The 26,790-nt window shown below is 45.2% G+C and overlaps 1 protein-coding gene across 1 annotated transcript in view; it reads left to right on the top strand.

Annotated features, from left to right (window-relative positions):
- LOC128823076 (cystathionine beta-synthase-like) overlaps nucleotides 1-26,790 on the top strand; it is a 59,150-nt gene that overhangs the window by 11,183 nt on the left and 21,177 nt on the right. The window contains 6 exon segments of the mRNA XM_054005160.1: nucleotides 2,353-2,404; nucleotides 12,674-12,881; nucleotides 17,000-17,106; nucleotides 18,278-18,412; nucleotides 22,890-22,969; nucleotides 25,610-25,744. Of these exon segments, the coding sequence (XP_053861135.1) occupies nucleotides 2,353-2,404; nucleotides 12,674-12,881; nucleotides 17,000-17,106; nucleotides 18,278-18,412; nucleotides 22,890-22,969; nucleotides 25,610-25,744 (717 nt within the window).

Raw genomic sequence — 26,790 nt, 5'->3', positions numbered from 1 at the left:
CTGTCTGGCACTGATATGGAAAGCACAGTTCAGAGCAGGCTGCTAGCTGAAGAAAAATCCGAGTAAAGGAGTGAGCAGAAGATCTGTTTTTAAATATGTTCTCCATCTCCCCAAGTTTAAAGGGCTGGATACAATGAATGAATGAATGAATAGAAAGCACTTGCTCTAGAAAGCAGTGAATGCAGATATGGGACTAATGCTTTTCTACCTTTTTTTGTTTGTTTGTTTTGTTTATACATGTTTCTATAAATTAGCTTTCTAGTTTCTGGTTTTGTGTACTCGGGTGTGTAATGGAAAAGATTGGATGGGCTTAATTTAGTTACCTTTGACTCAATCAAACTGGTAAGGGGTGTAATTTTTTTTTTTACATATGCCCTGTGCCAGTCTAAACATCCGTGTTTGGGGATTTACCCCAAAAGAGGGAAGTGTTGCTGATGCTTCTGACCTCCTTCTGGGTTTTCTGCTGGAGAAGGAGCATGAAGTTGCACTCAGATTTCCCCTGCAGAGGCTGCTGTGGGGGTGCACTAAATCGGTGTATTCCCTTGCTGCCCTGTCCATGTCTCACTCTTGCCAGTCCTGCCAACTATTCATTGGTCCCCAGGTGGAACTGCAGCTTTCCACTCCTGTAACTTTGCCACCACCTTGCCCACATTCTCAAAATAATTCCTACCAGCACAAAAGCTAGTACACTGTATAGCCCTGGGATGAATCTGGGCAAGAGGACCTGAAGCTGTCCTGCCCTATGTGTTGCTGAATTTGCATGTCAGAATTAGCCTTGAGCCAGTCTGAGTGTAAATTCAGTGTCTTGCTGGTATATAGAGTGCATGATTGCAGGCTCATTAACATAATTGATGCTTATAAGGAACATTGCAGCAAGCCTAACTACTGCTGGTTAGTGTTTTTCCATATCTATTGGGGACTACATGAAGAAGTTGTTCTCTTTCTAGCATAAGGGGCTGTTCCACAATCTCTTAGTGTCACCCTGGAAAAGTTGATTCGCAGAGCACTAGATGGCTCGGCAGTAAGAGGCTGATTCTCTGCTATGGCGATCAAGGCCTCTGTGTCCGTGTGTGGTACTGGTAGTACATAGATATGGGGTACTTAATGCTTTTTTTTTTTTTTTAATTTATTTAAAGAAACAACTTTTTAGAACCAGGCCCAGTAACTATTAAATCCTGGGGGGGGGGGGGGGGGGGGGCTTGTGTCCTTGCTGAATACCAACACCGCATTCTTTTGTGTGCAGGGTCTTTTTAGAAATAATATTATGTGCCAGGATAAAAAAATTGGCAGCTATGATAATTCTACCTTGGTATTCTTCCTCTTTAAAAAAAAATATATATATATATAGTCCCATCTTTAAATGTTGTTTAAAACTCAATGTTTAAAATGGCTTCCTCTTTCTTTATACCTTGAGTGGGAGAGAAGCTCAAAATTAGTCTGTTCCAGCAAATATAGCTCTCCCTATGGAACTTTTGTTACAACTGGTTTAAAAAGAGAGAGAGCCCTGCTGACAAAGCTAGGCTACTGGTGGTAGATGTGTGGCGTCTACCGGTCAGTAGTACAGAGAGGAAATGAAGCAGAGGTTTCTGGTCCTTTAGCAAAGGAGATGAGAGTTCATAGGGGTATCTGATGTGTCTAGAGAGGAAGTGTATGTTCGATGGTAGGTAAGTAGGTATTGTGAGGGGGGAATATCCAGGGGAAGATGGTCTTAAGGGAGGCGATAATGGATGTCTCCATGAGTAGGGGGTGTCTCTGAGAGAATGGCCTTCCTCACAACCAGGGGTGCTGGACCGATTTTTATAGTGGGGGTGCTGAGAGCCATTGAACCAAACTGTAAACCCTGTAAATGAAGAGAACCACTTCAAGCCAAGAGGTGTGACAGCACCCCTAGTTCCAGCACCTGTGCTTACAACCCTGTTTCAATGGGGGCAGCAGGCTGCTAATATACTTTTTGTCCAGCACATAGATACAAGCTCTTCTGTAGCAAATAGTCAAGCATATCACTCTTTGTACACCTGGAAGGGATATAGCAACAAGGCTTAAAAGCTTTATGCGCAGACTGAAAAATCTGAATTGGTCCAGAGTTCCTGCTAGAGACCAGGCTACTGCCTTCCCCTTGTATAGCCATTACTCAAGGGGCCTTTGCAAAATCACAGCGCAATCATGGAAGCTGTCTCTTTGCTGTTTATTGCTACAATATACAACCTTTCTGTTCTTTACCCACTGCAGCCAGCCAAATGGCACTTTTCAAAGATGGCATTACTTGTTTCAATATTGTGCACACAAAGAAAGTTGTTCTTTCTCTTTAAGAAGAGTCTTTCAAAACCATTTTTTTCCTCATTTTTGTTTCAGGAGAACAAACTGTTTTGGAGACCCCTGAAGCAAGAAGTTCAAGGCATTGGTGGTAAGTATCAGGTTCATAACTGACCCTCTTACAGAAGCATGTGGTATCATCACTAATAAAATAACCAAATCCCTTCCTGTTGGGCAAAACTCTCTCTGCCTTCTTCCTTGTTTGAATGTTAAAAAGGTATTGGCTGTGCCAGAACAGTGTTTTCACTGGGTGTGCTTTGTAAACGCACATATCAACTTAAATTCTGTGGACCCATAATCTCGTGTCTGTACATAGACGCCAACTGTTTTATCGCTCATATGTATACCTGTATGTGCCTCAGAGGAAGTCATAAAAACCTCAAAAATAAATTTACTATACCAAAACTGTCATGATATTATGGATTGGTATCTCAGGACTCAGGAGAGGGTTAATGGTGACTATTTAAAACTGCTTAAAGGCTTGGAGTGTTAGAATCCGCTTCAGGGAGATGGATTAGTGGACCGAAGGCAGGTTTTCATCAGTGGTGCATGATCAATAAAATTTAGCATAAAATTTTAGAATCATTACATGGTTCCACTGTCTCGTGGCTCTCCAGTTTATTAAATGAATATTACCTCTAGATACATAGCATGTGTCTGCTTATATTATAGTGGCACCGAGGGACCCTGATCAGGATTGTGCTTAAGTGCTGTACAAACATGGAAGTAGTCGTAAAAATATTAAGAAAAAGCTTGGACACTTTCAAAGACTTAAGCCAGATACTTTTTCTAGTTGCCGAACGTACAGCTATGAAGGCATGGAAAAATCCCAATCGTGCCCTCATACTTTCTCGAAGTCCAGCCAACTGTTTAACTTCATATACACCTCTACCTCGATATAACGTGACCCGATATAACACGAATTCGGATATAACACGGTAAAGCCGTGCTCCGGGAGTGCAGGGCTGCGCACTCCGGTGGATCAAAGCAAGTTTGATATAATGCGGTTTCACCTATATTGCGGTAAGATCTTTTTGGCTCCTGAGGACAGCATTATAACAAGGTAGAGGTGTATATGCTTAGACTAACTTATAAAGTATGGAGTCCCTTTTTGGATTTTGCCATCTAACACCGGAGACATTCATTTTGTATACATGCAGGCAGCACTAGCTTACAAGTGAGAAGAACTCTCAACAGTTCTCTCTCTTCCATAACATAGTTGAGCTTGATTGCTCCTTCCCCATGGGAGGGGCCAAAGGGGGAGCATTTCTGCTAGCTTTTGCTTTTCCTTGTGGAGTTTCCTCCAGATTGTTCCATTGGAGGAGAAGTTTGTAGGGCTGCTCAGTGCTGTGCTTCTCATAACACCTACATTTGGTAGCCCCCAGCAGGACTGCAGCTTCTCCTTCAGGCCACTGGGGTAAGGAACTATAAACAGAAAATCTGTCCGTCTTCCCCTGCTCTCATTGCTGGCAGGGCTGTCCTTACCCATATGCAAAGTACACAGCTGTGCAGGGCACCAGGAAATTTTCCTGGTGCCCTGCACAGCTGCGTACTGCTCCAGCCCCAGCCCTGCCCCCTCCCCAGGGCCTCTGCCCCAGCCCCGCCCCCACTGCCCTGAGGACTGCAGCATGGCCCGGCCTGCACTGACTGGCGGTGGGAAGTGCAGACCCTGCCCCAGCCGTGCTGCTGGTGAGTGCTGGGGGGTGGTTCCCCCCTGCTCCCCAAGCCAGCCCCTTCCCCCCTGCAGGCCTGCCAGAGGCCGGGGACAGCCCCTCCCCCCGCTCTGCCCCCTGCAGAGGCCTGCCCCCCCCTTGGGGGGGGTGGGGGTGGGCTGCATAGGGCCCCAGAATAGCTAGGGACGGCCCTGATTGCTGGGGCCCACTCTGCCCTGCAAAGTTTGGTGGGCGTAAGTGCCTTGTGTCATCCTAGTTGTTGTGCATGTATTTACACCAAAATGTCTCCTGTCAATGTAAGCACCTTGTTACAGCAAAACAATAACTGTGTGTCCACCTTTGTTGGATGTAAATAGGGGGAACCACATGAAAAATAAGGGACAACACTTTATTTTAAACATTTTAGAGAAATATCCTTTCCCTTAGCATATTGTGTATTTTTCCCTTGGGTGTTCATTTCTGTTGCCCTCAAGTATACAATGCAGTTATCACAAGCTGCAATTTTAAGGTTTAAAATGGTAATTATCAGTTTTAATACATTTCAATACATCTGTTTTAAAATCAATTAACCGTGTACATGTGCAATTGAAATTAAAGTTAATTTGAAGCTTAACATTGCAGAAACCAACTAAATATTGATTCTGTTAATCTGTCCAGATCTGTTTACGTGAGGAAAATAATCTTTTCACTGCTACATTAAAGATAGGAATGGATGTAATAAATTCCACAAGTTTTAAGAAATTGGGATATGGAGGAGCTGGCTATCATGTTTTAAAGCTGACCTTTTCCCCTGCACACAGTACTCTCTGAACCTTCTTTGCAGTAAAACATCTCTGTTCATATGTGGTAAGCATTTGCTGTATACTTAGAATTCTGGAAAGGGAAAGGTTCATTAATGGCTTTCTTAGTTCTTCCTAGCATCTCTTTACCTGTGTTACAAGTGCCTGTTAAAACATGATCAATATTCAGCAAAGTCTCAAAGAAGAAGCCATATCCATGATTTTTATTTCAGATGTGCAATTCATTGCAGTCTTAGGACAACACAAAAGGAGAACCTTTTTTAATGTGTGGTTAGCTTATTAAAAAGCTACGTTTCTTCAGGCTGAATTCTACACGGAAAACAAGGTTTAACCAACAGTTACATTGCTTAGTGCTGCTCTGCAAAGGTTTGATTTGGCCTTCCCTTACCCATGTGACAAATCAATGACATAAGGGAGTCAAGTGATGGGATGGACTCCCTAACGATAACACCACCTCCCTGTGTGGTGTAAAGCTGTGGTCATCCTATTTAGGCTGACCCAGTGTGAGTGTAGCTGCTTGTATTTTTGTGTTGACTTTTGTGAGTCCTTCAGTAGCTGTCCCACAATACCCCTGTTCCTGCAAAAGTGGTTGTTCTGGTCACAGTTTTGAACTCTATTGCCCAGGAGTCCTAGAAACCCCAAACCTGCTGCCCCCTTCGCCCCCCCCCCCCCCAGGCCCTTTAGGTTTTTGAAATGCTGTTTCCTGATGGCCTGCCTTGGTGAGCACACCTACCAGCTCACCCTTGTGGGTGTCCAACCATGCAGAGCTCCTTAGCTGCTAAAGCAAGCAAAAAATCATCAAACCCCTTGGACTGGGGAGAAGCTGCTGCGTAAGCACAACTACTGAACAGCCACAGAAGTATAGATCTCTGTGCACCAATCATGCAGGGGGATGCTGAAACAGGGACGAGCAGCAGGGTTCCGTGAAAGCAAAGAAACTTTGTCATGGTTTCCAGAAGGCCAGAGAGGGCAGCAACAAATCTGGTGCTGTCCTGCAGGCCAGTTGCTTCTACGTTGACCTGCATGCCATACTTCACCCTGCAGACCACTATGGTCACTTTGCAGGAGCCCAAGGTGGAGACTCCTGTCAGCAGGAGGTGGATGGATGGGGACATAAAGATGTGACGGTGGACTCAAAGCATGCTGCAAGCCAGGAATTGTCTGAAACTTGGCCAGAGTCAAACCAGCCCCTCTATACACGCATGGATGAACCTGCTGGTGAAGGAGAGGGGAGTTTGGTAAGTGCCTGTGTGTATTTTTCCTTTTTGTTTTCACTTTTTTTGCTTTTCATTGCCCAAAACTTCACCTCCCTCCCTCTGTGCCCTTCTTCCCCATTTAGAAATGGCATCCATCCCATCTGCAATCTTAGAACAAAGGCACTCACTTTTGAAGGCTTTCTTCCCTAATGTAATGGGAATAGGGAATAAATTCAAAAATACTGTTATCACAGTTGGATTATGCAGTCCCCTTCAGATCAGTGTCCTGTGCTCGGGTAGAGGTAGAACAAACAGAGGTAGTTGGTATCTGCTTTTCAATTCTTTGGCTTGTTGAGCTAGGCAGGGAGCCCAGACAGAGTACTTTATCTGTATAGGGTTGTCTGTTTTATTCTCTTGAGATCTCAATGAAACTTACATGGAGATACTTTACAGTCCTTTCCCAAAGATTTCTAGGGATGGCAGCCTTGTTTCTTCTACTAAGATAAGAGACTTTCCATGCCACTCTGTGATGAGTTCTGCAATGGTGCCAGGCGAAAACAGGCTTGGAGCCCACAGGCAGCTTTGGGATGCTGCTAGCAGCTGGGTTCTCTCCCTTTTTGCCTCATGAGTTAATTCCACAGGCTGCAGCAATCTGGGTGGATAAGTATTGCCAGCACACTCAGCACTTTCCTTGTACCTATACCAGATAGGGGAGCCCAACAGTCCTCTTCTCTGCTCTTCCCTCCCCTCCCCCCCACTAGGCCATACTGACTATGGTTTGAGCTGCAGAATGGTGCTGTAGTGATAAGCTCCAAAGATGAAGTGACAATTAGTGTTTCTAAAGGTATTTATGGGAGTAAGGGAAAGGAGTTCTGACACTTTTCCTTTTTTCTGTGGTGGTTGCAAATCTAATGGTGCATTTTTCTGTTTTCAGCAGCAGCATGAGGCGTGGTGGCCTCGAGGAGTGCCCCTCTGCAGTGAATGCAGGGCTTGGAGAGGCCCCATGACCATGGAAAAGGTCTGGGAATGGAGAAAGTGATTACTGCAGGAGAAGCAAAAGGACCAAGAGGCACATTGGAAAATGCACCAGGGTATAATGGGATTACTCAGGCAACAAACTCAATGTTCCATTACTCGCCTTCGTGCCCAAAGACCCTGAACTCAGCAGTCTTTCCAGTCCTCTGAGAACTCCATGGTCACTGCTCCCTATACCCCTAACACACCAGGTGGCAGCATGGTGTACCTCCTTACCCCTAGCACTCCACAGCACAGGGGACAACAAAGAGCGCAGTAGCTACACGTACACGGAGCTCTGAAAACCGGTCTGTGCATGTGTTGCCATAACTTACTACACTGTATTGGGTTTTACATACACGGATGTGAATGTTTACTTTTTAATTCCATTTTTACTGGGGGGTTAAAGTACAGTTCACCCAGTTAGTGTTGATAAAAGGTTGTTAATCTTGTATTTATTTGTTCTTTGATTTTGTTGCCTGTTTCTTTGCACACAATGAAGTTGCATTTCTGGAAACTCGGTATCTTGCTTAGCCTACCCCAAGCATTACAGAATACATAGCAGGTGGTGAAAACCCACCCATACTAAGTACAAGCAAATAAGTACACATGAGACACAATAAGCAACATAACACTACTGTGGCTAGGGTCACCAGACAGCAAGTGTGGAAAAATTGGGATGGGGATGGGGGGGTGGGGGGGGGGGGGTTAATAGGAGCCTATATTTTAAAAAAAGACCCAAAAATTGGGACTGTCCCTATAAACTCTACACATCTGGTCACCCTAACTGTGGCTGACTGTTAAAATGGTCTTAAAAGCCAGCATTTCTCAAGTGCAGCCACCGGGGCTGCATGTGGCCCCAGGGGGTTTTCCTGCAGCCATGACAGCCTTCTGAGCAGAGATGGGGGAGGGGCAAAGCAGTGGCTCCTCCCTGCAGTATCCAGGGTCGGGCTTCAGCCATGGGACCATGGGGGTGGGCTTCAGCTCTTCCCGTCCCCCCCCAGATTCAGCCATGGGGCCGGCCTTACCTAGTGCTGTGATCCAGAGGTAAAGAGCAGGGTGAGCCTGGGGTGTGAGGCTATGGAAGGGAGTTCAGGGCAATGGTGGGGAAGCAGCAGAGCCCAGGGAAGCAATGTGGGGGCCAGGAGATGCAGTGAGCACCAGAGGGATCTCTGGGGGCCAGGGTCACCACCGTACAACTGTACATTTTTATTGAGTCTGCAAAAACAAGACCCTACATAAATAAATTACAATGATTTGGACCTTCATAACACTGGCAAATTGTACCTCCTGTATTAGTAACGCTTGTGAGAATTGTGCCGAGCTGCGCAGGGTCTCTGCTTCTGTCAGAGATCTGGTAGAGCCTGAAAGGCGGTGTGAGGGGCTGTGGTGCTTTTAAAAAGGCACAAGTAGTATGGGATGGAGAAAGTGGCAAGGCGGGAACTGGATCCCTGGGTGAATTGCCGGTATCTCACACAGCAGTGAGCTGGAAAGTAGCATGGGGTCTACTAAGATACCTACACATGGTACGACACATTCTGCATCAATACAGGCACTCATGGTGAGAATGTATAGCTCTGATGCACAGATGCTGTATGCTGACATAACCTGAGTCAACCAACCTTTGTAGCATAGGCTTGGCCTGGATCCAAGTGAGCATTGAGCAGCTGGGCTGGGGGAGGAAGAGACAGGTGTAGTCAACTGCCCCGATACCCTATCAGTAAGGGCAGTGTGGCAGTATCCTGGCAAGCAGTAATATAAGAGGGCTTCATTTGTTCTCCCATATTAGGGAATCTTTCAGCTGCTGTTTAACAGAATTTCCAGATTTATCTGATATCCCTCCTGCACAACTGTTACTAATCCTATTTACCAGTCCTGTTGTGACAGGTTTTCGTTACCAATCTGCCCGAGGCCACAGTTGATCAGGCTGAGGCCACAGGATCTTTTTTGGGGAGGAGATGACAAGGCACACCAAGTGTCTACATTTTAAAGCTTTATTGATAAAATAATAAAATAACAGCCGAGAGTGCTGGGAACACTCCCATGTCGTTCGGGAAGAAAGAAAGCATTAATGCCCCAAGCCCTAACCCATTTTCATACTCGCACCCGCACTACCCAGACTGGCCAAGTCTGGGTGTAACGTCAGAAGAAGTAGGGTGAGGGGGAAAGGTGGATGGGAGTGCTGTCCTGGGCCCAGGCTGTCCAAGGATCTGCTGTGCTCTCTGAGTTGCTTCACCTTTCGGGAGAGTATTAAGTCCTGGGCTCCTTGGGGGGGAGGGGTGTCCGTTCAGGGAACTCTGCTCCTAGTGCTCTTTGTGCCAGTCCAAACCGGCTTTCTGTGATCTCTTCAACTTTCCCCAAAACACACCGGTTTCAGGGCCATGAGACAGTTCTGTTTGTTCCTGGTTGGCCTTTGCCATTTTGCTCCTTTTCCTAGCCCCTGCATTTTGTTCAGCAACTTTCCTTTCTCACAGCTGGGCTTGGGGGCGGGGTTGGACTTCTTCCCCCCCCCCCCCCCCCCCCCTTCTGCCTTGGTAGGTAGCAGCTGGCCTTGGGCTGGAGTCAGCTTCTTATCTTCGGACTGAGCTTGCTAGCTGCAGTGTTGAATTAACCCGTTCTCTGCTTTCTTCTTTCTCCTCCCAAAAATAACTACTCACTTTTTAAAATCTTGGCCAGTCACTGATGTATGAATGACTTTATCTGAGGTTTGAGCCTGTCTCTGTAGAAGTGAAAAATGAGTCTGCGTTAGAGAATGTCTCATGAAGCTTTTCCAACAGTTTTGTTTGCTGCCAGTATTCTACCCTTGCAGATGGCTAATGCATTATGGCCTAACGCAGTGAATGAAGTTAAGACAAATAAACCTGAAGAGCATATTGACTAATTGATTCTTCTGAATTATTGACCTTCTGTGCTGAATGACACCCTAATACAGATGCACACCCTAGAATCCACTGACAAATGTTATCTTTCTAGGTTTATCCTGGGCAGAGATTTGGGCATGGGTCTAGAGGGAAATAGTGGAGATAAAATGAAGAAGAGTGCTTTGATCCAAATTAGTTTTAGGGTGGTGGTCAAATTTAAAGCCGAATCAGGGTTTAGATTTGCTGGGTCCAAAGTTTCATAGGATTAGTTGCTGTTGTGAGATTCCTGCCATTGTGAGATGCAGTGTCACAGGAATGGCTTTCTCAAGCCATTCTGATTTGGAACCAAAATTGTAACTGAGAGAAATCTGGATCTGGCAATTGGGATCTGATTCTCTTCACCCTCCAGAAATTTAAAGAGGTTTGAGGGTCTGGTTTCAGCACGTCTCTAGAAAATAACTTCCAGAGCAAAAGACAAACCTGTTATACCCATCAAATGTAGTGGGTTTATAATCCTTTTAAAATAGATATGTTCAAGCAATGGGGTTTCTTATGTCCCATCCCATGAGAATGCCTTTGGAAAAGACACGGATTCAGCTACCCTCCCCAAAAAAGCTATGTCACTGTGTGTGGGGGGGGGGGTGGTGGAGTGTAGACACATGACCTAAAACAAGACCTGTTAACCATCTGCATGGAGCTGACTCCATATTCCCTATTGGTGAGAGTGACTCTCACAGGAAATCTAGTCAGAAATAAACCTTCATAAAACCGGCCCTGCGAGCCTGCCGCTCTTTCCTGTGGCGTTCGGTGTTGGAAGTAATTCAGCTCCAGACTTTATTTTTTCTTTGTGGATTTTGTTAACGTTTCTCCCCATGTCCAGGTTAGTTTCCCTCATTGCCTTGCTCTAGAGAGGGCGGGTGCCTACTCCCCTGCCCTCCCCAGAGGCAGAATTTTCGGGGGTGTTTCTGAGTTTTTGCCAGACCAGTTTTTCTATGGCAGCTCTCTCACTTTCACCCACCCTTTGAGGATCTTTGTTTCACCACTAGGCAGGAAACTGCCTCTCTAACATGACCATTCTCTGCCCCCTTCTCCTCTGCCCAGGGCACAGCCACATTAAATTGAGCTCTGTCTGTCTAGAGTCAGTCAGCACTGCTGTCTGATCATCCAGTGGGGTATAAATCTGCCAGTCATCTGCTTGGAATGGGGAGATCCTAGCTCTTTTTGGGGTAGAAAGTGGTGGTGGGCTGTTTGTTTTTTATTGGGGGGAGACTCTACTGCTTGATCAGTCTCGTCTCTTGATTTTTGGAGACTGCCTGCTGTAAATTGTGGGCATCTTCTAATTCATACCAGCCTGTTTCATGCTGTTGTTATTGCACAGGATGTGGTCACAAATTTTGCCACTCAGTGCTGCACCAAAGCCGAGCCCGACTTCCCATTTCAGTTATAAGCCTGTTGCCAGCCCAAAAGGGCCCGAGGAGGCAGCAGCGGGGTTCGTTGCCCGGTGTGCTTCACACTAATAGACACACCAGGTGTGGAGAAGCAAAACAACTTTATTTAAGAGCTTTGAATAGGCACTAGGAGACCAACATGTCTTAAATTAAGCGCAGCAAATACAAGCAAGTTTTTCCTTTTATATTTTAAGCAGATTTTGTGCAGGCTTTGTTTGTTACTTTTTCCCCATCCCTTCTTCCCCTTCCTTCTCAAGCAGTTACAGTTAGAAAAATTCCCATTCGTCTGCTTATCTTTGACCTTGTTAGTATGAACGAAACAGCAGCTATTTGCTAGAAAAGCTGTCCATTACATTACTGCTTTAGCCTGCTTCAGCATGTAAGCAGTTAGCATAGAAGTAGGTGAAAGTTTACAAGATGGAGTCACTGTGGCTTACTTAGACCCAGAGCAAAGGAGTTTTATCGGCACTTATGGCCTTCCATTCCCCTGAGTTACCTGGTAGCTATGCCTAGTGACACCAACAAGCCCTTCACAGCTTGAACCATGATCATAAAGCTTACTGTCGTCCCAGTGCTGCACAAACCCTAACGAGCCCTTAAAAGACCCTGGTATGTTATTTTTTCATACATAGGGAAACTAAGGCCATGTCTACACTAGTAAGCCTACAGCGGTACAGCTGTATTGAAGTAGCGGCGCGGCTGGAAGATCGCTCGTGTAGCTGCTCTGTGCCGACGGGAGAGAGCTCTCCCATAGACACAATAAAACCACCTCCACGAGTGGCAGTAGCTGAGTCAGGGGGAGAAGGTCGGTCTCTGACATAGCACTGTGCACACTGCCGCTTAACCCAGCACCACTTAGGTTGCTCAGGGAGGTGTGCTATTTGCACCCCTTAGCGACACAAGTTTTGCCGACATAAGTCCTAGGGTAGACATAGCCTAAGACTCTGATGCTAAGTGATTGCCCAAGCCCCCCAAAGAGTTAGCAACAGCCGTTATTAGATCTCAGAAGTTCCTGGCTCCAGCTGCATGTTTAGACTGCTAGGCTATGCTGTCTCACTGGAACTTGATACTAGAACACCGTGAGACTGAGCCCCTCCTCTGATGGGGTGAACAGATGGGGAAAGCAGAAGATTCCAGAAGACTTCAGCTTTGTGTGTCATAATGAAGGCAAGACAGCAGCAGTATGTGGTGTAAGCCTACATTGCTCTTATGTTCAGTTGCCTCCATAATAATCTGTAACATCATAACAAAATAGGGTTTAAAGTAGTCTGCTGCATATGTCATGTGGCTTTGAGGTAATCCTTTTACTTCTCACAGGATGCTCAAAGTGAGTCCGAATAATGGCAGGTTCTTCTTTCCTTTTCAAAGACACGATGCCTTCAGTTCCTCCAGAAGCAGAGATGGACAACGGTTCCTGCCCTCACTTCTCTGCTAAATGTGTGCTGAATGGAGGCCTGGAGAAGGAGTCCGGTAACATCAGTGAGGAGAGAAAGTGGATCCGACCTGACACCCCTAGCAAATGTACCTGGGAGCCAGGAAAACTCCCCTCTGAATCCCCTCATTATCACCCCACTTTGTAAGTAATACCTTTCTTTCCTTGTTGCCCTTCAGTGTTAACCAAGACTTTGTCCCCTCAGAGCACTGCACGGGTTTAACTAAAGGTGTGAATTTTTTTAGCTGTATTAGTTAAAGTGGCATGATTTTGCATATGGACACTTTTGTATCTGGTACCTGTAATTTACATTTGCAAGCTCAATTAATATGTTTAAACCTAGCTTATGTTTTATAAAAGAGGCAAACTCCCATTGACTTTAATGGGATCAAGAAGACATCTTTTGTGTTTGACAGTTTTTTGCTTTCTCATATTTACACATTCACTTTCATCTTCCCTAAATGGTGCTATTTAAACCTCCCTCCCAAAAAATGCAGGCAAGAAATGAATAAATTCACCAGGAATTTGGTCACACCTGCCTGTAATTGCAGCATTAATCTGTGCTCAGCATCTCATAGATTCATACAGCCAGAAAGGAACGTTAGATCATCTAGTTCTGTGGTTTTCAAACTTTTTTCATTTACGGACCCCTAAAAAAATTTCAAATGGAGGTGCACAGCCCTTTGGAAATCTTTGACATGGTCTGCGATCCCGAGGTTGAAAAACCACTGTTCTATGGTAACAATAACCTTTCGCAGACCCCTTAAACATAGTCTGCAGACCTCTAGGGCTCCATGGACAACTGGTTGAAAATCACTGATCTAGTCTGACTATTTCCAGTCTGCTTTTGTTGACAAACCATGGTTTGGAGCAGTCATGGCATTGATGGAGATTATATGTGCATACACATACAGAAATGACTGACGCATTAATTTTTCCTGGAAGGGCTGAAATTTATGTTAACCTACTTCAGATGGTGAGAGCATAGCAGGCTGTAGATCGCAACTTTGTAGTTCTTGCCTTTGACCTGGGAATCATTCTTTATCTCCCTCCCCCTGTATATCTCTCCAGTGAATATGCTTTTTATTGTAGCCCATATCTGCTAGAAGGAGAAAACGTCTGAAATCTTATAAATTCCCTCCCTGCTCCCCCTCATTACTAATTTGAGATGCAGAGAACTCCTTTTCACCTCTTTCCTTAAAATGAACAATACCCCTTCCAAGCTAAACGGCCTGTTCTTGAAATTTAATAAATAAGATTTCCATCTCTTCTAAACAAAGAACATTGTTAGCAATGTACAAACGTTCCCTTCCCATTAACCTTTTGCTTAAAGAAGCTGATGTGAAGCTGCATAAGCCAGAGGGCTTGTCTACACTGACAAGTTTCTTCACAGTAAAACAGCTTTTTGTGCTCAAACTGCAGACGTGTACCACTGCCAAGCCACTTTGTGCACAGAAACTCCTCAGTTGCAGCACGGCAAAAAAACCACCTCGTCGAGAGTCGTAAGGCTATTTGCACAGAGGCTCCAGCACTCTATTGCCAGTGTAGATGCTTAATTGCTTTCTGTGCTGTAATTGCCCTCCGGAGCTGTCCCATAATGCCTCAAGCGGGCTGTCCTGGAGACAGGTGCCCCTCCCCTTTCAAAGCACCGTTTCTGACAGCTCTTGCGTGGTGTGCTGATCTGGTCCAGGACACAAAGTAAACCAAGAATGTGGAATGCTCGTGCTGTTGAACACAGAGGGCTTGGCTACACTTGCAAGTTAGAGCACATTAAAGCAGCCCCGGGCGCTCTAGCTCACTACCCATCCACACTGGCAAGGCACGTAGAGAGCTCTGACTCCAGGGCTAGAGCGCTCCTGGTACTCCACCTCAGCGAGAAGATTAACACTTGGTGCGCATTGGCTGAAACGCCTGGGCATCAGTGTGAATGAGTGTTGCATCACTGCGCTCTGATCAGCCTCCAGAAACGTCCCATAATCCCCTTATGTCAAGTGGCCACTCTTGTCATTGTTTTGGAATCACTGCAGGAATGTGGATATGCCCTTTGAAAGCTCTGTTTCTGACAGCCAGCATGCTTATCTGCTCTGAGACAAAGCAACCATTACAGTAACTCCTCACTTAATGTTGTAGTTATGTTCCTGAAAAATGTGACTTTAAGTGAAACGATGTTAAGCAAATCCAATTTCCCCATAAGAATTAATGTAAATAAGGGGGTTAGGTTCCAGGGAATTTTTTTTCACCAGACAAAAGACTGTATTATATACACCCCTCTACCCCGATATAATGCTGTCCTCGGGAGCCAACAAATCTTACTGCCTTATAGGTGAAACCGCATTATATCAAACTTGCTTTGATCCGCCGGAGCCCCCCAAAAACCCACTCTCCCCACACATACAAGACACTCCGTCACACTCCACCCCACCCCCCTCATTTGAAAAGCACGTTGCAGCCAATTGCATGCTGGGATAGCTCCCACAATGCACTGCTCTCTGTGACCGTTGCAAGAGCTGCTAATGTGGCCATGCCAGTGCGCTTGCAGCTCAGTGTGGACAGACTGCAGCGCTTTCCCTACTGTGCTCTACGAAGGCCGGTTTAACTCAAAGCGCTCTACATCTGCAAGTGTAGCCATGCCCAGAGGTGGGTGTGTGTGTGTGTGAGTGAGAGATTTGATATGCAGAGAGTCTAGGGAGGGAGCTGGGGCTGATGGGGGTTTCCTCCTCCCCCTGCCTTAGGACTGGTTGCTTCCTGCTGCTATCTGACCAAGACAGCGTGTTGACACACTCTGTCCCCCAAAACACACTGTCTTCCCCCCTCCATATACACACACTCCCTGTCACACACTCTGCCCCCCCCACACCACTTCAGTTGAAAAGCAGTTGGCAATGTAGTAGGATGCCAATGGAACAATGGGATTGGGAAGCCTGCATCATGTGACGCTGTGCCTGCCCCATGAGGCATTGCAAACCATTCCCAAAGCACCCTGCAGCCAGTTGCACAATGGGATAGCTACCACAATGCACTTCTGTCTTTCACACTGCAAGAGCTGCTAATGTGGATGCGCTCCAGTGTCACAAGGAGCACAGTGTGGACACGCAACAGCAATTTAATTCCAGTGTTTTAATAAAAGTGGTATAATTTGTGGCGCAGAAACTTGCCAGTGTAGACGTACCCAGAGTTAACTCATGTTAAGTAGCCTATTAAGCAGTTGCCCTGATCAGGTGAATAATTAAATTCAGTGGTTGGTAATGATGACAATAAACTACATCAGTGTTTTCGGGTTGCGACCCAGTACTGGGTCGCGGCATGTCAGGCATTGGGTTCCTCTGGTCAGCACCACTGACCAGGACTTCAAAAGTCCCATCGGCGGTGCTACCCAGCTAAGGCAGGCTAGTTCCTACCTGTTTTGACACCATGCCGCACCCCGGAAGCAGCCAGCAGTGGGTCTGGCTTCTAAGCAGGGGGGCCCCAGGGCTCTGCGCACTGCCCCACCCCGAGCACCGGCTTCGCACTCCAGATTGGGGAGGGCGCCTCCGCCTAGGAACCAGACCTGCTGCTGGTTGCTTCTGGGGTGCAACACAGCCTGTGGTGCCAGGACTGGCAGGAAGCCTGCCTTTGCACCCTGGCTGTGCTGCTGAGCGGGAACCACCAGAGATAAGTCCATGCCCCAACCCCATGCCCCAATCCCCAGCCCTGAGCCCCCCCCCCAAACCTTGAACCCCTTCCTGCACCCCGAACCCCTCAGAGCCCTGACCCCTTCCCACACCCCTGCCCCAGCCCTGAGCCTTTCCAAACCCGGAGCCCTTCCTGCACCCCAAACCCCTCATCCCCAGTCCCAGCCCAGAGCCCTGACCCCCCACACACACCAACCCCCTGCCCCAGGCCAGAGCCCCCTCCCACACCCTGAACCCCTCATCCCCAGTCCCACCGCAGAGCCCTCACCCCTGTACCCCAACCCTCTGTCCCAGCCCTGAGCCCCTCCTACACCCCAAACTCCTCATCCCCAGCTTCAACTAGGTCCCCAGAAAAAAAGTTTGAAAACCACTGAACTACATGATGCGTGAGGTAAATGCATGTACCTTGTGCTATCCACACCATTTCACTGATGTCTGATTACTCCAAAAGTTTTGGATCAGGGTTTGCTGTCTTAAAGTCCTTTCTGTTGTGAACTTCTGTATGTTTAAAAAGAACATCCAAAATAAGCATGTGACCTCCCAGTGTTACTGCCAAGAACTGATTGATGTGTCTGTGCGTGTGTGCATTAGGTCAAAGTCTCCAAACATCCTGCCAAACATTCTGAAGAAAATTGGTGATACTCCTCTGGTACAAATCAACAAGATTGGAAAGTTCTTTGGACTCAAGTGTGAACTCTGTGAGTATCTGCTGCAAACAGAAGTTAGAGATGTATCTTCAGATGTTGTGCTAGAGGTGTAGCTTCAGAAATCTGGATCACCCTATTTAAGTGTTCATGAGAGCTGGTTGGGAAATGCTTTTTGTTTCTGTGAAGAGGTTGACAAAAACGAACGTTTTTCAGTTGCAAAAAGAAAAAAAAGAAAATTCTTCAGTTTTTGGGTTTCTGTGTTTTGATTACCTCTACCTCCTCTTCCGCCCGCGCTCGTGCGCATAAACAAACAAAACAAAAAGCAAACCACACATGCTACACATCAAAAATGGACATTTTCCGATGACGTTTCCCTTTTGATTAAAAAGCCATTTTTGGTCAAAAAAGTTTCAAATGAGACTTTCAACCAGCTCTCGGTGTTGCCACTGGGCCCTTCGGAATGAGGCTGCAGAATAGTCCCCAAAGAGCAGTGCAAATGTTGAAATGGTTGTAGCGACTGACTTTTTAGGAAAGATTTAAAAGAACAAACTACAGTCTGCGTAGCTTAACTAAACAATGACTGCTGCATGGTAATAGTGTAAAAGTACGTGGAGGGGATCCTCACAGAAGACAATTAAGAGATTCTGTTTACTCTTGTCCAAAGGGCTGAAACTTGGAGACATGCGATAAAATGAAAGCGTGGACTTCTTAACAGTTAGATCAAGCTCCCAAGAGGTGGAAAATTCAGTAGGGAACAATTGGCAAGGGAATGGCCTATTTTAAAAAGTTCCACCTGGTACTGGTAGAGCACCCTAACCTGTCCTCACTCCCCCTCTCCTGAGTTGAGCTACACATGGGCTTTTAATGCTCTCTGATCCTCTGCCCCGGTGTAACAAGCAGAGAAAAGAGGACAAAAGGAGAGACCCACTGATTAAGATGAAACTGACATAGTGTGGAGCTGCTTGTTCCTGTGGCCAGCTGTGAAATGTGCCAAGAACTTTATCAAATTGGCCAAAGACACTGGAAATGCTGACTTCTCCACTGTACTGTGGGCTGCTTTTCCCTTTGTCTTGTTGGGAGGTGGGGGGTGTTTAACTGGGGAAAAAATGATCTTAGCTGGAGTGGTTTTGGATCTAAGTAAGGAGTCAGAATTCCTCTGGTGAATGCTGAAGTGCCTCTCTTTTTTTTTTAACACACATTTGTTTGACTATTCTGTTTCCAGTGGCAAAGTGTGAGTACTTTAATGCTGGGGGGAGCGTGAAGGATCGAATTAGCCTGAGGATGGTGGAGGATGCAGAAAGAGCTGGGATTTTGAAACATGGGGACACGATCATTGAGCCAACATCAGGAAACACAGGTAGGAATTTCTAGGTCGCAGTGAGATTGCTAAGCAACTGTGGGAACGTGGTCTGAAGGCTTCCATGGAACAGGTGGGAGAGGGGTTGGAGCAGAGACGGCTGCTCATTCAAAAGAGAAAATGCATCCTTGCCTGACAGGAGGAGAAAACCTCACAGAAGTTCTGCTCCCAGCTCAGGATCCATCTGAGGAAGGAAATATGGTGCTTGATGCTGCTCAGGGACTACTGCTTACTTTTATGTATATAGAAGTTAGTATCTGAGCGCCCCACAATTATTAGAGGATTTTGTTGTCCTCACTATACCCACGTCAGGTTGGGAAGTATTTTCTCCATTGTCCAGAGCAGATAAGTGACTTTCCAAAAGTCACATGAGGCTGAGCTGGGAATCAAACTCAGGTCTACTAAATGTCAGTCCAGCACCCTATCCACTAGACCATCTTTTGTACCTCTTACTCCGTAGGAATAGATCAGTAGTCCAGAATCCTGTCTCAGATAGTGGCTGATGCTGGATGCTTCAGAGGAAGGTGTAATCTCCAAGTTATTCAGTGACTGAGAGGGGAGCAGAATAGTTGAGAGCAGTCTGGAATTCATTTTCAGGTTCTGCTCTGAAGCACAAGGATTGCTAGCTCTTGTACCTTTATTCTACAATCTTGTATCCAACTGAAACGGCAGAGAGGATGTGGGGGGGCAGGATGAATTGGCTCCTGGTCCATGGGTGGGGCTTCTAGACATTACTGTAACATATAATAGAGTACCCAAAGCTGGAATTTGCCCAGGACATCCATGGGTTGTGCTTGTGGAAAGAGCCATGTGCATCCAAGTGGTGAGGTGCTTAGCTGTACAATTTGCCCGAATGACTTCAGGTAGTACAGAGCATTATACTGAGGCACCAGTTCTGCGGTGAACCTATTGACTAGCCAACACCACGTCCTGCAGCACGTAGCTGTTCTTCAGAGATGTCCCATCTGAATGCTGACACAGCTGGACCCTGCTTAGCTTGCAAGAGCTGCTGATAGCTCAGCACAAGTTAATTTCGTACAGCTCTGCAGCACAAGCAAGAGTGAGGTCTGGAAAGCAGGAAAAAGAATAGCTTTAAGGTTAGAGCCTTTGGTAGTCACATGCCATCCTAGCAGACACACTGGGTGATTATCTAGATACAGCTCTGTTTTCAGCACTCACCCTTTGAAGGCTGGAACTGCAGTCCTGAATTCCACTTTTGAGACCTAAGAGTTTGGATCTGTATTTGGCATGCCTCTGACTCCTTACCTGTGGTGACATGGCTGGCTGTAGCTGACACGGTGTTCTGTCACACTAACAGGACTAGGTCTCTTAAATCAGAATGTCCCTCTTGCCATGGGATCTATGGGGTAAAACGGCAGAGACTGTGAGGAATGTGTAGGGTAAAGGACCTCTCCTCCCAGTGAAGACTGTCTTGTTTTACTAAAGGCCGTGAAGAATGGAGGCAAGGCCTAGGTAGGCAGCGGTGATGCTCCCCAGGGGTAACCAGGGTTTTGAGGCACAGCACCACCACCTGCCCTAGAGTGAGGGAGTCTTGTCAGTGCTTGCTGTGGATCAGCTCCTGAAACCAGCACAAGCACTGCCTTCCAGGCCTCTTCAGGCCTCCCGCTGTCTGTTCCGGTAGAAATAGACACACACAAACTCCCAAGCCCTCTCTGAGCATTCCCTGTAGTATCCAGCCCCTTATCCCCTGAACACTCACAGAAATAGCAGGTCTAGAGGATTCAAGTGATAGTGAGTAAGGATACTGGAAACGAATGGTTACATATAAACCGAAATCATAGCACACTTTCTAGAGAGTAAATAGGTTAACCTCTGGTCTACAGAAGCTTATCTCACCCAGAGTCCTCTACAGCATTTTCAGTCAAGCTTGGTTGAGACCCCTTTTTCAGAAAGCAAAAGCGCTGTCCTCTTACTTCCTCACTGAAGAGTGTCTGGGTGTTCCAGTTGCCCCCTTCCCAGATATACCCAAGTAAACCTTTGTTATGCACCTCCAGATAAGGTTCTCTGCCTCTGCTGTGTTTCTCTTCCTGTTAGTTCTTTTTTACAATCCTTCCTTTGCATTCAGTTCTGACTGGTGATAGGGGAACCATTGTGAACGAGACAATAAATTTATGTGAGACTAGACAGATCAGAGACATCTCCTGTTTGACAGAAAACCAGCTTTTCACCAGCCTTGATACAGACTTTAAGAACATATTTTCAGTATACATACATAACTCCTTACATAGTATCTGTACATGCATTTCACAGGGATATTTGTGACCAGTGTGACATCAACTTTCCTTTGAGACCTGACATGACATTCTTTGGTGAACCAGAATGTACATCCCAGAATCAGGGTAACCTCCCTGCACCTCATTTCTGGTTGGCATCAAGAGGATTCTTGGGTCACAGCAGCACAGGGAATTGCCGGTCACTCCTGGCCTCCGCCCATAGCTAATTTCTCTAAGAAGAGGATAGGATTTCTCCTTTCCCCTCCTCTCCACTTCCGCTGCACCTGGCTCCCTAGTTTGACATTTGCAGCACTTTCATGTTAATCTCTTAAAAGTGTAGGGTAATAGAGTTTGGGGTTTAGAATGTCTTTCTGATTGTCAGTGTTGGTCATATTTTACCTCAGTATCGGGCGTTAGTGAGACCATGGTTGAAATACAGTGTCCTGTTGTGGTGTCATCACTTCAGAATGGATGTTGACAAGCTGGTTGCGAATTTTTCAATGAAATATATTTTCATCAGAAAACTGATTTCTCAAAACCAAACTTTTTTGAAGTGTATGTCTCAACAAAACTTCCTCAGAGAAACCTACCCCAGAATACCTAATGGCTACTGATTTAGAGTAAAAAGAAGAACAGGAGTACTTGTGGCACCTTAGAGACTAACAAATTTATTAGAGCATAAGCTTTCGTGGACTACAGCCCACTTCTTCAGATGCATCCGAAGAAGTGGGCTGTAGTCCACGAAAGCTTATGCTCTAATAAATTTGTTAGTCTCTAAGGTGCCACAAGTACTCCTGTTCTTCTTTTTGCGGATACAGACTAACACGGCTGCTACTCTGAAACCTGATTTAGAGTAGGGGTTTGAACCTGGATCTCCCACATCCCAGGCAAGTGTTCTAACCACCAGGCTCTTTCTGGCACAATATATATTTAATTATTTATATGAGGTGGAACAGTTCCAACATGAGAGAGCAAGAAGACTTCCCCAGTGAGTGCTCTGACCACTGGGCAATTGGTTATTGTGAGGTGGCTCTTTTTAATGGAGCGGGAGGGGGTGGGGAATTCTAAGGGTTTCAGTTTTTTGCTCTGATATGGAATGAAAACAAATTCCAAAACCTTGACATTGTGCATGAAATGGAGTTCTAATTTTCTGGCCAGCCCTATCTGATACATTGGAAAGGGTTCAGAAGAGAGCTACAGAAAATGATTCAAGGACTGGAAAGCATGCCTTAAGGTGTGTGTGTGTGAGAGAGAGAAAGAGAGAAACTAACAGGTTGAGCTTCATTTATCCAAGAGAAGGTTGAGAGATGACTTGATAGCAGCCTTCAACTACCTGAAGGGGGCTTCCAAAGAGGATGGAGCTAGGCTGTTCTCAGTGGTGGCATATGACAGAACAAGGAGCAATGGTCTCAAATTGCAGTGGGGGAGGTCTAGGTTGGATATTAGAAAACACTGTTTCACTAGGAGGGTGGTGAAGCACTGAATGGGTTACCTAGGGAGGTGGTGGAAACTCCATCCTTAGAGGTTTTTAAGGCCCCGCTTGACAAAGCCCTGGCTGGGATGATTTACTTGGTGTGGGTCCTGCTTTGAGCAGGGGATTGGACTAGATGACCTCCTGAGGTCTCTTCCAACCCTAATAATCTATGATCCCAATCTACAAGTACCTACATGAGGAAGAGATCTGTGAACAGATATTTAATTAAGTAGTCAAAGGCATAACAAGGTCCAGTGGTTGAAAGCTGAAGCTAGATAAATTCAGCCTTGAAAAAAGGTGCAAATTTTTAACTTCAGTTAGAATTATCCTCACTTATGGGCTTGATGTAGAAATTATTGAGTGAGGTTCTACAGCCTGTGTTATGCAGGAGGTCAGACTAGATTATTTTAATGGTGCCTTCTGGCTTTAATCTATGAAATTCTGTTCACTCCCAAACTACATCTGTAACATGTGGGCAGAGGTGGGGCAGAGGAAAAACTAGGCTGGGAAACCCAGCAACATGAACTTGCAAATTTCCCTGTCTTTGCTCACCTTGTTGATGGCTCTGGTCTGGGGTTGAGCTAAATGGTGCCTTTAAAGCAGACAGTCCTGCTTTCCAACTATCTTGGAGAGTAGCAACCTTTTTCTTTAGTCTCTGCAGTGATACCCCATTCAGGCCTGCAGAGAACAGCTCTTAAAACTGGGACATGCAGAAGCTACCATTGTGGTTTTGTTTCTTACAACATACTCTGTATTTCTCCGCTTCCAGGAATTGGGCTGGCCCTGGCTGCTGCAGTGAAAGGCTACCGCTGCATCATTGTGATGCCAGAGAAAATGAGCATGGAGAAGGTCAGAACTACTTGTATTGCCAATAATTAAAAATAAATTTGTTCAAATATGTTCCGATCCTGATGAGAGGAGGATGCCATCTTTTTGGCTGTGAAATTGGATACTGAGGCACTGCAAACCAATTTACCATATGTCAGATATTTTTAAATAATTGGTCAGAGTATATGTATAAACTTCGAGGAGGGGGAAGGGCAGAGGGGGTGCTGTCAATGTTGAAGGGGAATATTGGTAGGCCAGTCACAAAGTAAAAAGGCAGACATTATAGAGGTGAAGCTGCCAGTAGCTGTAGCACCACTGAGTGTAGGAATTTTTAAAGTAGTCATGTCTGTGACAAGAAAGACTTTAGGTGCAAGCAGAAAATTTGAAGTGATACTTAATTTAAGGAAAGACTGTCATTGAATGGAGGGTCTGAGGGAAGCCAGTGGAGACAGCTGAAGAACTGGATGCTTTAACATCATGTTCTATGTAGAGTGGTGAGACCAGAGAGAGGGTGCTACATTGCAGTGTATTGTTTCAGATTACACAGTGGGAAGTGATGGCAAGTGGCTACAAAGCAAATATGTTCTTTCCTCAGCTTAAGGAAGTTTGGATCCATATGTGCTGAGGAAGCTTTAATGACAAAGAGGAATAGATCAATATGGAATCCTTCATTGTAGCAGCAGTGGAAAGAAATAAGTTTCTAGCCTTCATGACTTCAGTCTTGCTGCGCTTGATCCCAATCCTGCACCACTCACTTGGGTAGAACTCCCACTGAAGTCAGAGGGAGGTTGGTCTGAGTAAGGATGGTGGGATCGAGCCTCTGCTCCTTTGATTTCAATTTTTAGGTAGCCATTTGGAAGAGAAAATTCAGAGCAGCACATAACCTCGCCATGGGAATAAGATGATCTTGGTCTAGGTAGTTCCCTTACACCAATGCTAGGCTGGATGGCAAAGAAAACAATGCTGAGTGTTCATGAACAAGCTCTAGGCACTATGCACAGGCTTCTTGGCGTTTTAATTTTTGTTCTTACAGCCTACATTTCACTCTTTAAACCAACGAGCATTAGGGCCCTCCTGTGTGGAGGCATCAGGTTATGCATTGACACAGCTGTTTTAAGAATTTTCCATTCCCAGGTCTTGGGTGTGTGAAATCTTTGCAGCTGTTGCACCCAGGCAGGCCTAGGGGTACAAAACCACCACGTAGCCGGAAGAGGTACCTGAACATTACAACTGATATATTTAAATAGTGCCTTTCACACAGAGATCCCAAAGTGCCCAACCAACTTCACAGATGAGAACTGCTTTCCCCATTGTTCTAATTCAGCCAACTCGAGAGCTGGAGATGGTGTAAATAGCTTAAAATCTGCCTATATTTCCTATATTTTACAACAATCAAGAACAAGTGAAGAAAAAAATTTGGCCCACCTAAAACTACAGTAACTGTAGCAGAAGGCAAAACTGAAGTGGAACTAAGTGAGGCCATTGGAACTAACATCACTACTCTTGACGAAAACAACATGAGATTCCTAATGACCACAAATGATTAGGACCTCTGTTTTCAATGTCCTCTGAAAAGACAGTGACTCCAGCAGGAGAGGTGCCCTCTGGTACTCTGCTGGCACATGGGCAAAGTTCTGAGGTGAAAGGAAGAGTGCTACATGCTGAATTGCCCACACCACATCCTGCAGCACCTGGATCTGCCCTGGAGGCCTGTTGCTTAAACAGTGACTACACCCAAACCTCCTTAGCTAATGACTTTTTCAAACGATCACACTTCTCGTGGTATGACTGCAAGCATAAGGGGATGTCTATGGTAAGGGTTCTACCACTTTGCTATCTAAGTGGAGATCTACTGCATAATATGTTGAAATCACTGCACTTAATACTTATTTTTAACATATTTATTATGGTGCTGTCTGTGAGCCAACCAAGAGTGGGTCCTAGTGCGCAAGGCACTGTACAAATCATTGGAAATAAAATGGTGGTTCTAGGCTATGGCACTGGGAGTCTTGGGTGTGTCTTTACTAGTCTGTAAGGTAGCTGGTGTGTACATGTTTTTAATACTTTGCACTGAGTAACACCTCACTACACACTCAAAAAAGGTATGTAGAAATGTGAGAGTCCTAGATTCATACTCCAGACAAGTGGACTGTAGCCAAATGCTCCTTTCTTATTTGCCATTGAATGTTACATTTTCAGGTCAAATCCATCATGTAGCTTTCAAAACATGAGTGTTGTGGGAATGGGACAGTGTTGCTTGGCCGTGTTGATAAGCATTATTTTAGCTCTGTAATTACACTGGCAGAACTGATTAGATGTGGGGGGGTGGGGGGGATCTTCAGCTAGGTTGAGCTGAAAATGCAGGTTACAAACCAGTGACAAATGTGTGTCCTTGTAGGCAAACAACAATGATCATACGTTTCAGGCCACTAGACATTTAAAAAACCGAGACAGAGAGGACAGCGTTTAACCTGTGTGGGGCATCTGTTCTGAAACACTTTGCTTCTGGGGATTGAATTGATACCGACTTTAAGCAGTGGGTATGGAAGAGATGCACACTCTTGTTTATATAAAGTTTATACTCGGCTTTTTTTCATCCTCTGACATACCAGTAGGGTCTCTGTGCCTATGGAGATTTTTGACTGACTCTATTTGATTCAGGTGGATGTTCTGAGAGCTCTTGGCGCTGAGATTGTGAGGACCCCAACTACTGCCAGATTTGACTCGCCTGAATCTCATGTGGGAGTAGCATGGCGACTGAAAAATGAAATCCCCAATTCCCATATCCTAGACCAGGTAAGGTCCTGAACAACTGAGGTGCATATGTGGGATAGAGAGAAATATTGGTAATGTCCTTTTCCTGCACTCCACAGATAAGAGTAACAGCAGCCCTGGATTGAGAGTATGTGTAGATTGAACCTGGGATCTCTGGATCTAAAAGTGTGAATTGCTGTTGCCTTACCAGGTTCCGTAGCTCAACAAAAGTAGCAGGTCACAAATGTCTAAATGTGGCTGTGCCACTAGAGTGGCACAAAAAGCCCAGGGTGAACTGGCTTTTCAAATTGAAGCAATTTAAATCAACAATTTTAATCATGATTTAAATCAGCAAACCAGAAATACTGATTTAAATCCTTAATTTGAATCTTGTTTTGTAGTTGTACTTTTTGGTTATTTTCCTAAAGAAAAATTGATTCTCACTGGTTGGTGGCCATTAAAATATGTTGTTTTACAATTAAATATAGCTTTTGCACTAAACTTGGGTGGTCTTTTTACTAACTAGGACAATATACTATAATTGCTTAGTAATTGTGCATAACTTAACGTACTTGCAGATGCTTAATTTTTACATTTTTGTTATGTTATGGAATGATGCATTTCTTATTTACTAGATTAACTTTTACCTGTGATTTGTGTTGAGCTCTATTTGGATGGAAATTGGAATTGAATTAAAAATGTGCAAAATAGCATTTGTTTTGTTAGTTAAATAAAACTACTTTAAATGTGCTGGATACATAAGAAAAAAATTGTAAACTATGGTTTGCATTTACAACTAACTGATTTATTAAACAAGGGAAGTATCTGTAGTTAGTGAATTGAACTGATTGTTTCTGGTCACCATATCCCTCAAGATTTTAGAAGTAGTAAATCTCGTTTTCTCGCACCTAGTTTTTATTCATTGATCAGAAGAGGAAAACAAACATTTCTGCTTTTTCAGCTCCAAGTCAGTTTCTCAACTTTAAATGAATTAGTCATGAACTGAACTAGTTGAATAAACTGAAATGAAGAAAATACTCTTGTACCTGCAGAAGAGGCTACTGCTATCAAAAGCTGATTTAGCACTT

The sequence above is a fragment of the Malaclemys terrapin genome, chromosome 1, assembly GCF_027887155.1.
Source record: "Malaclemys terrapin pileata isolate rMalTer1 chromosome 1, rMalTer1.hap1, whole genome shotgun sequence".
NCBI classification, from domain to species: Eukaryota; Metazoa; Chordata; order Testudines; family Emydidae; genus Malaclemys; species Malaclemys terrapin.
This window is presented reverse-complemented; position numbering and strand designations above follow the sequence as displayed.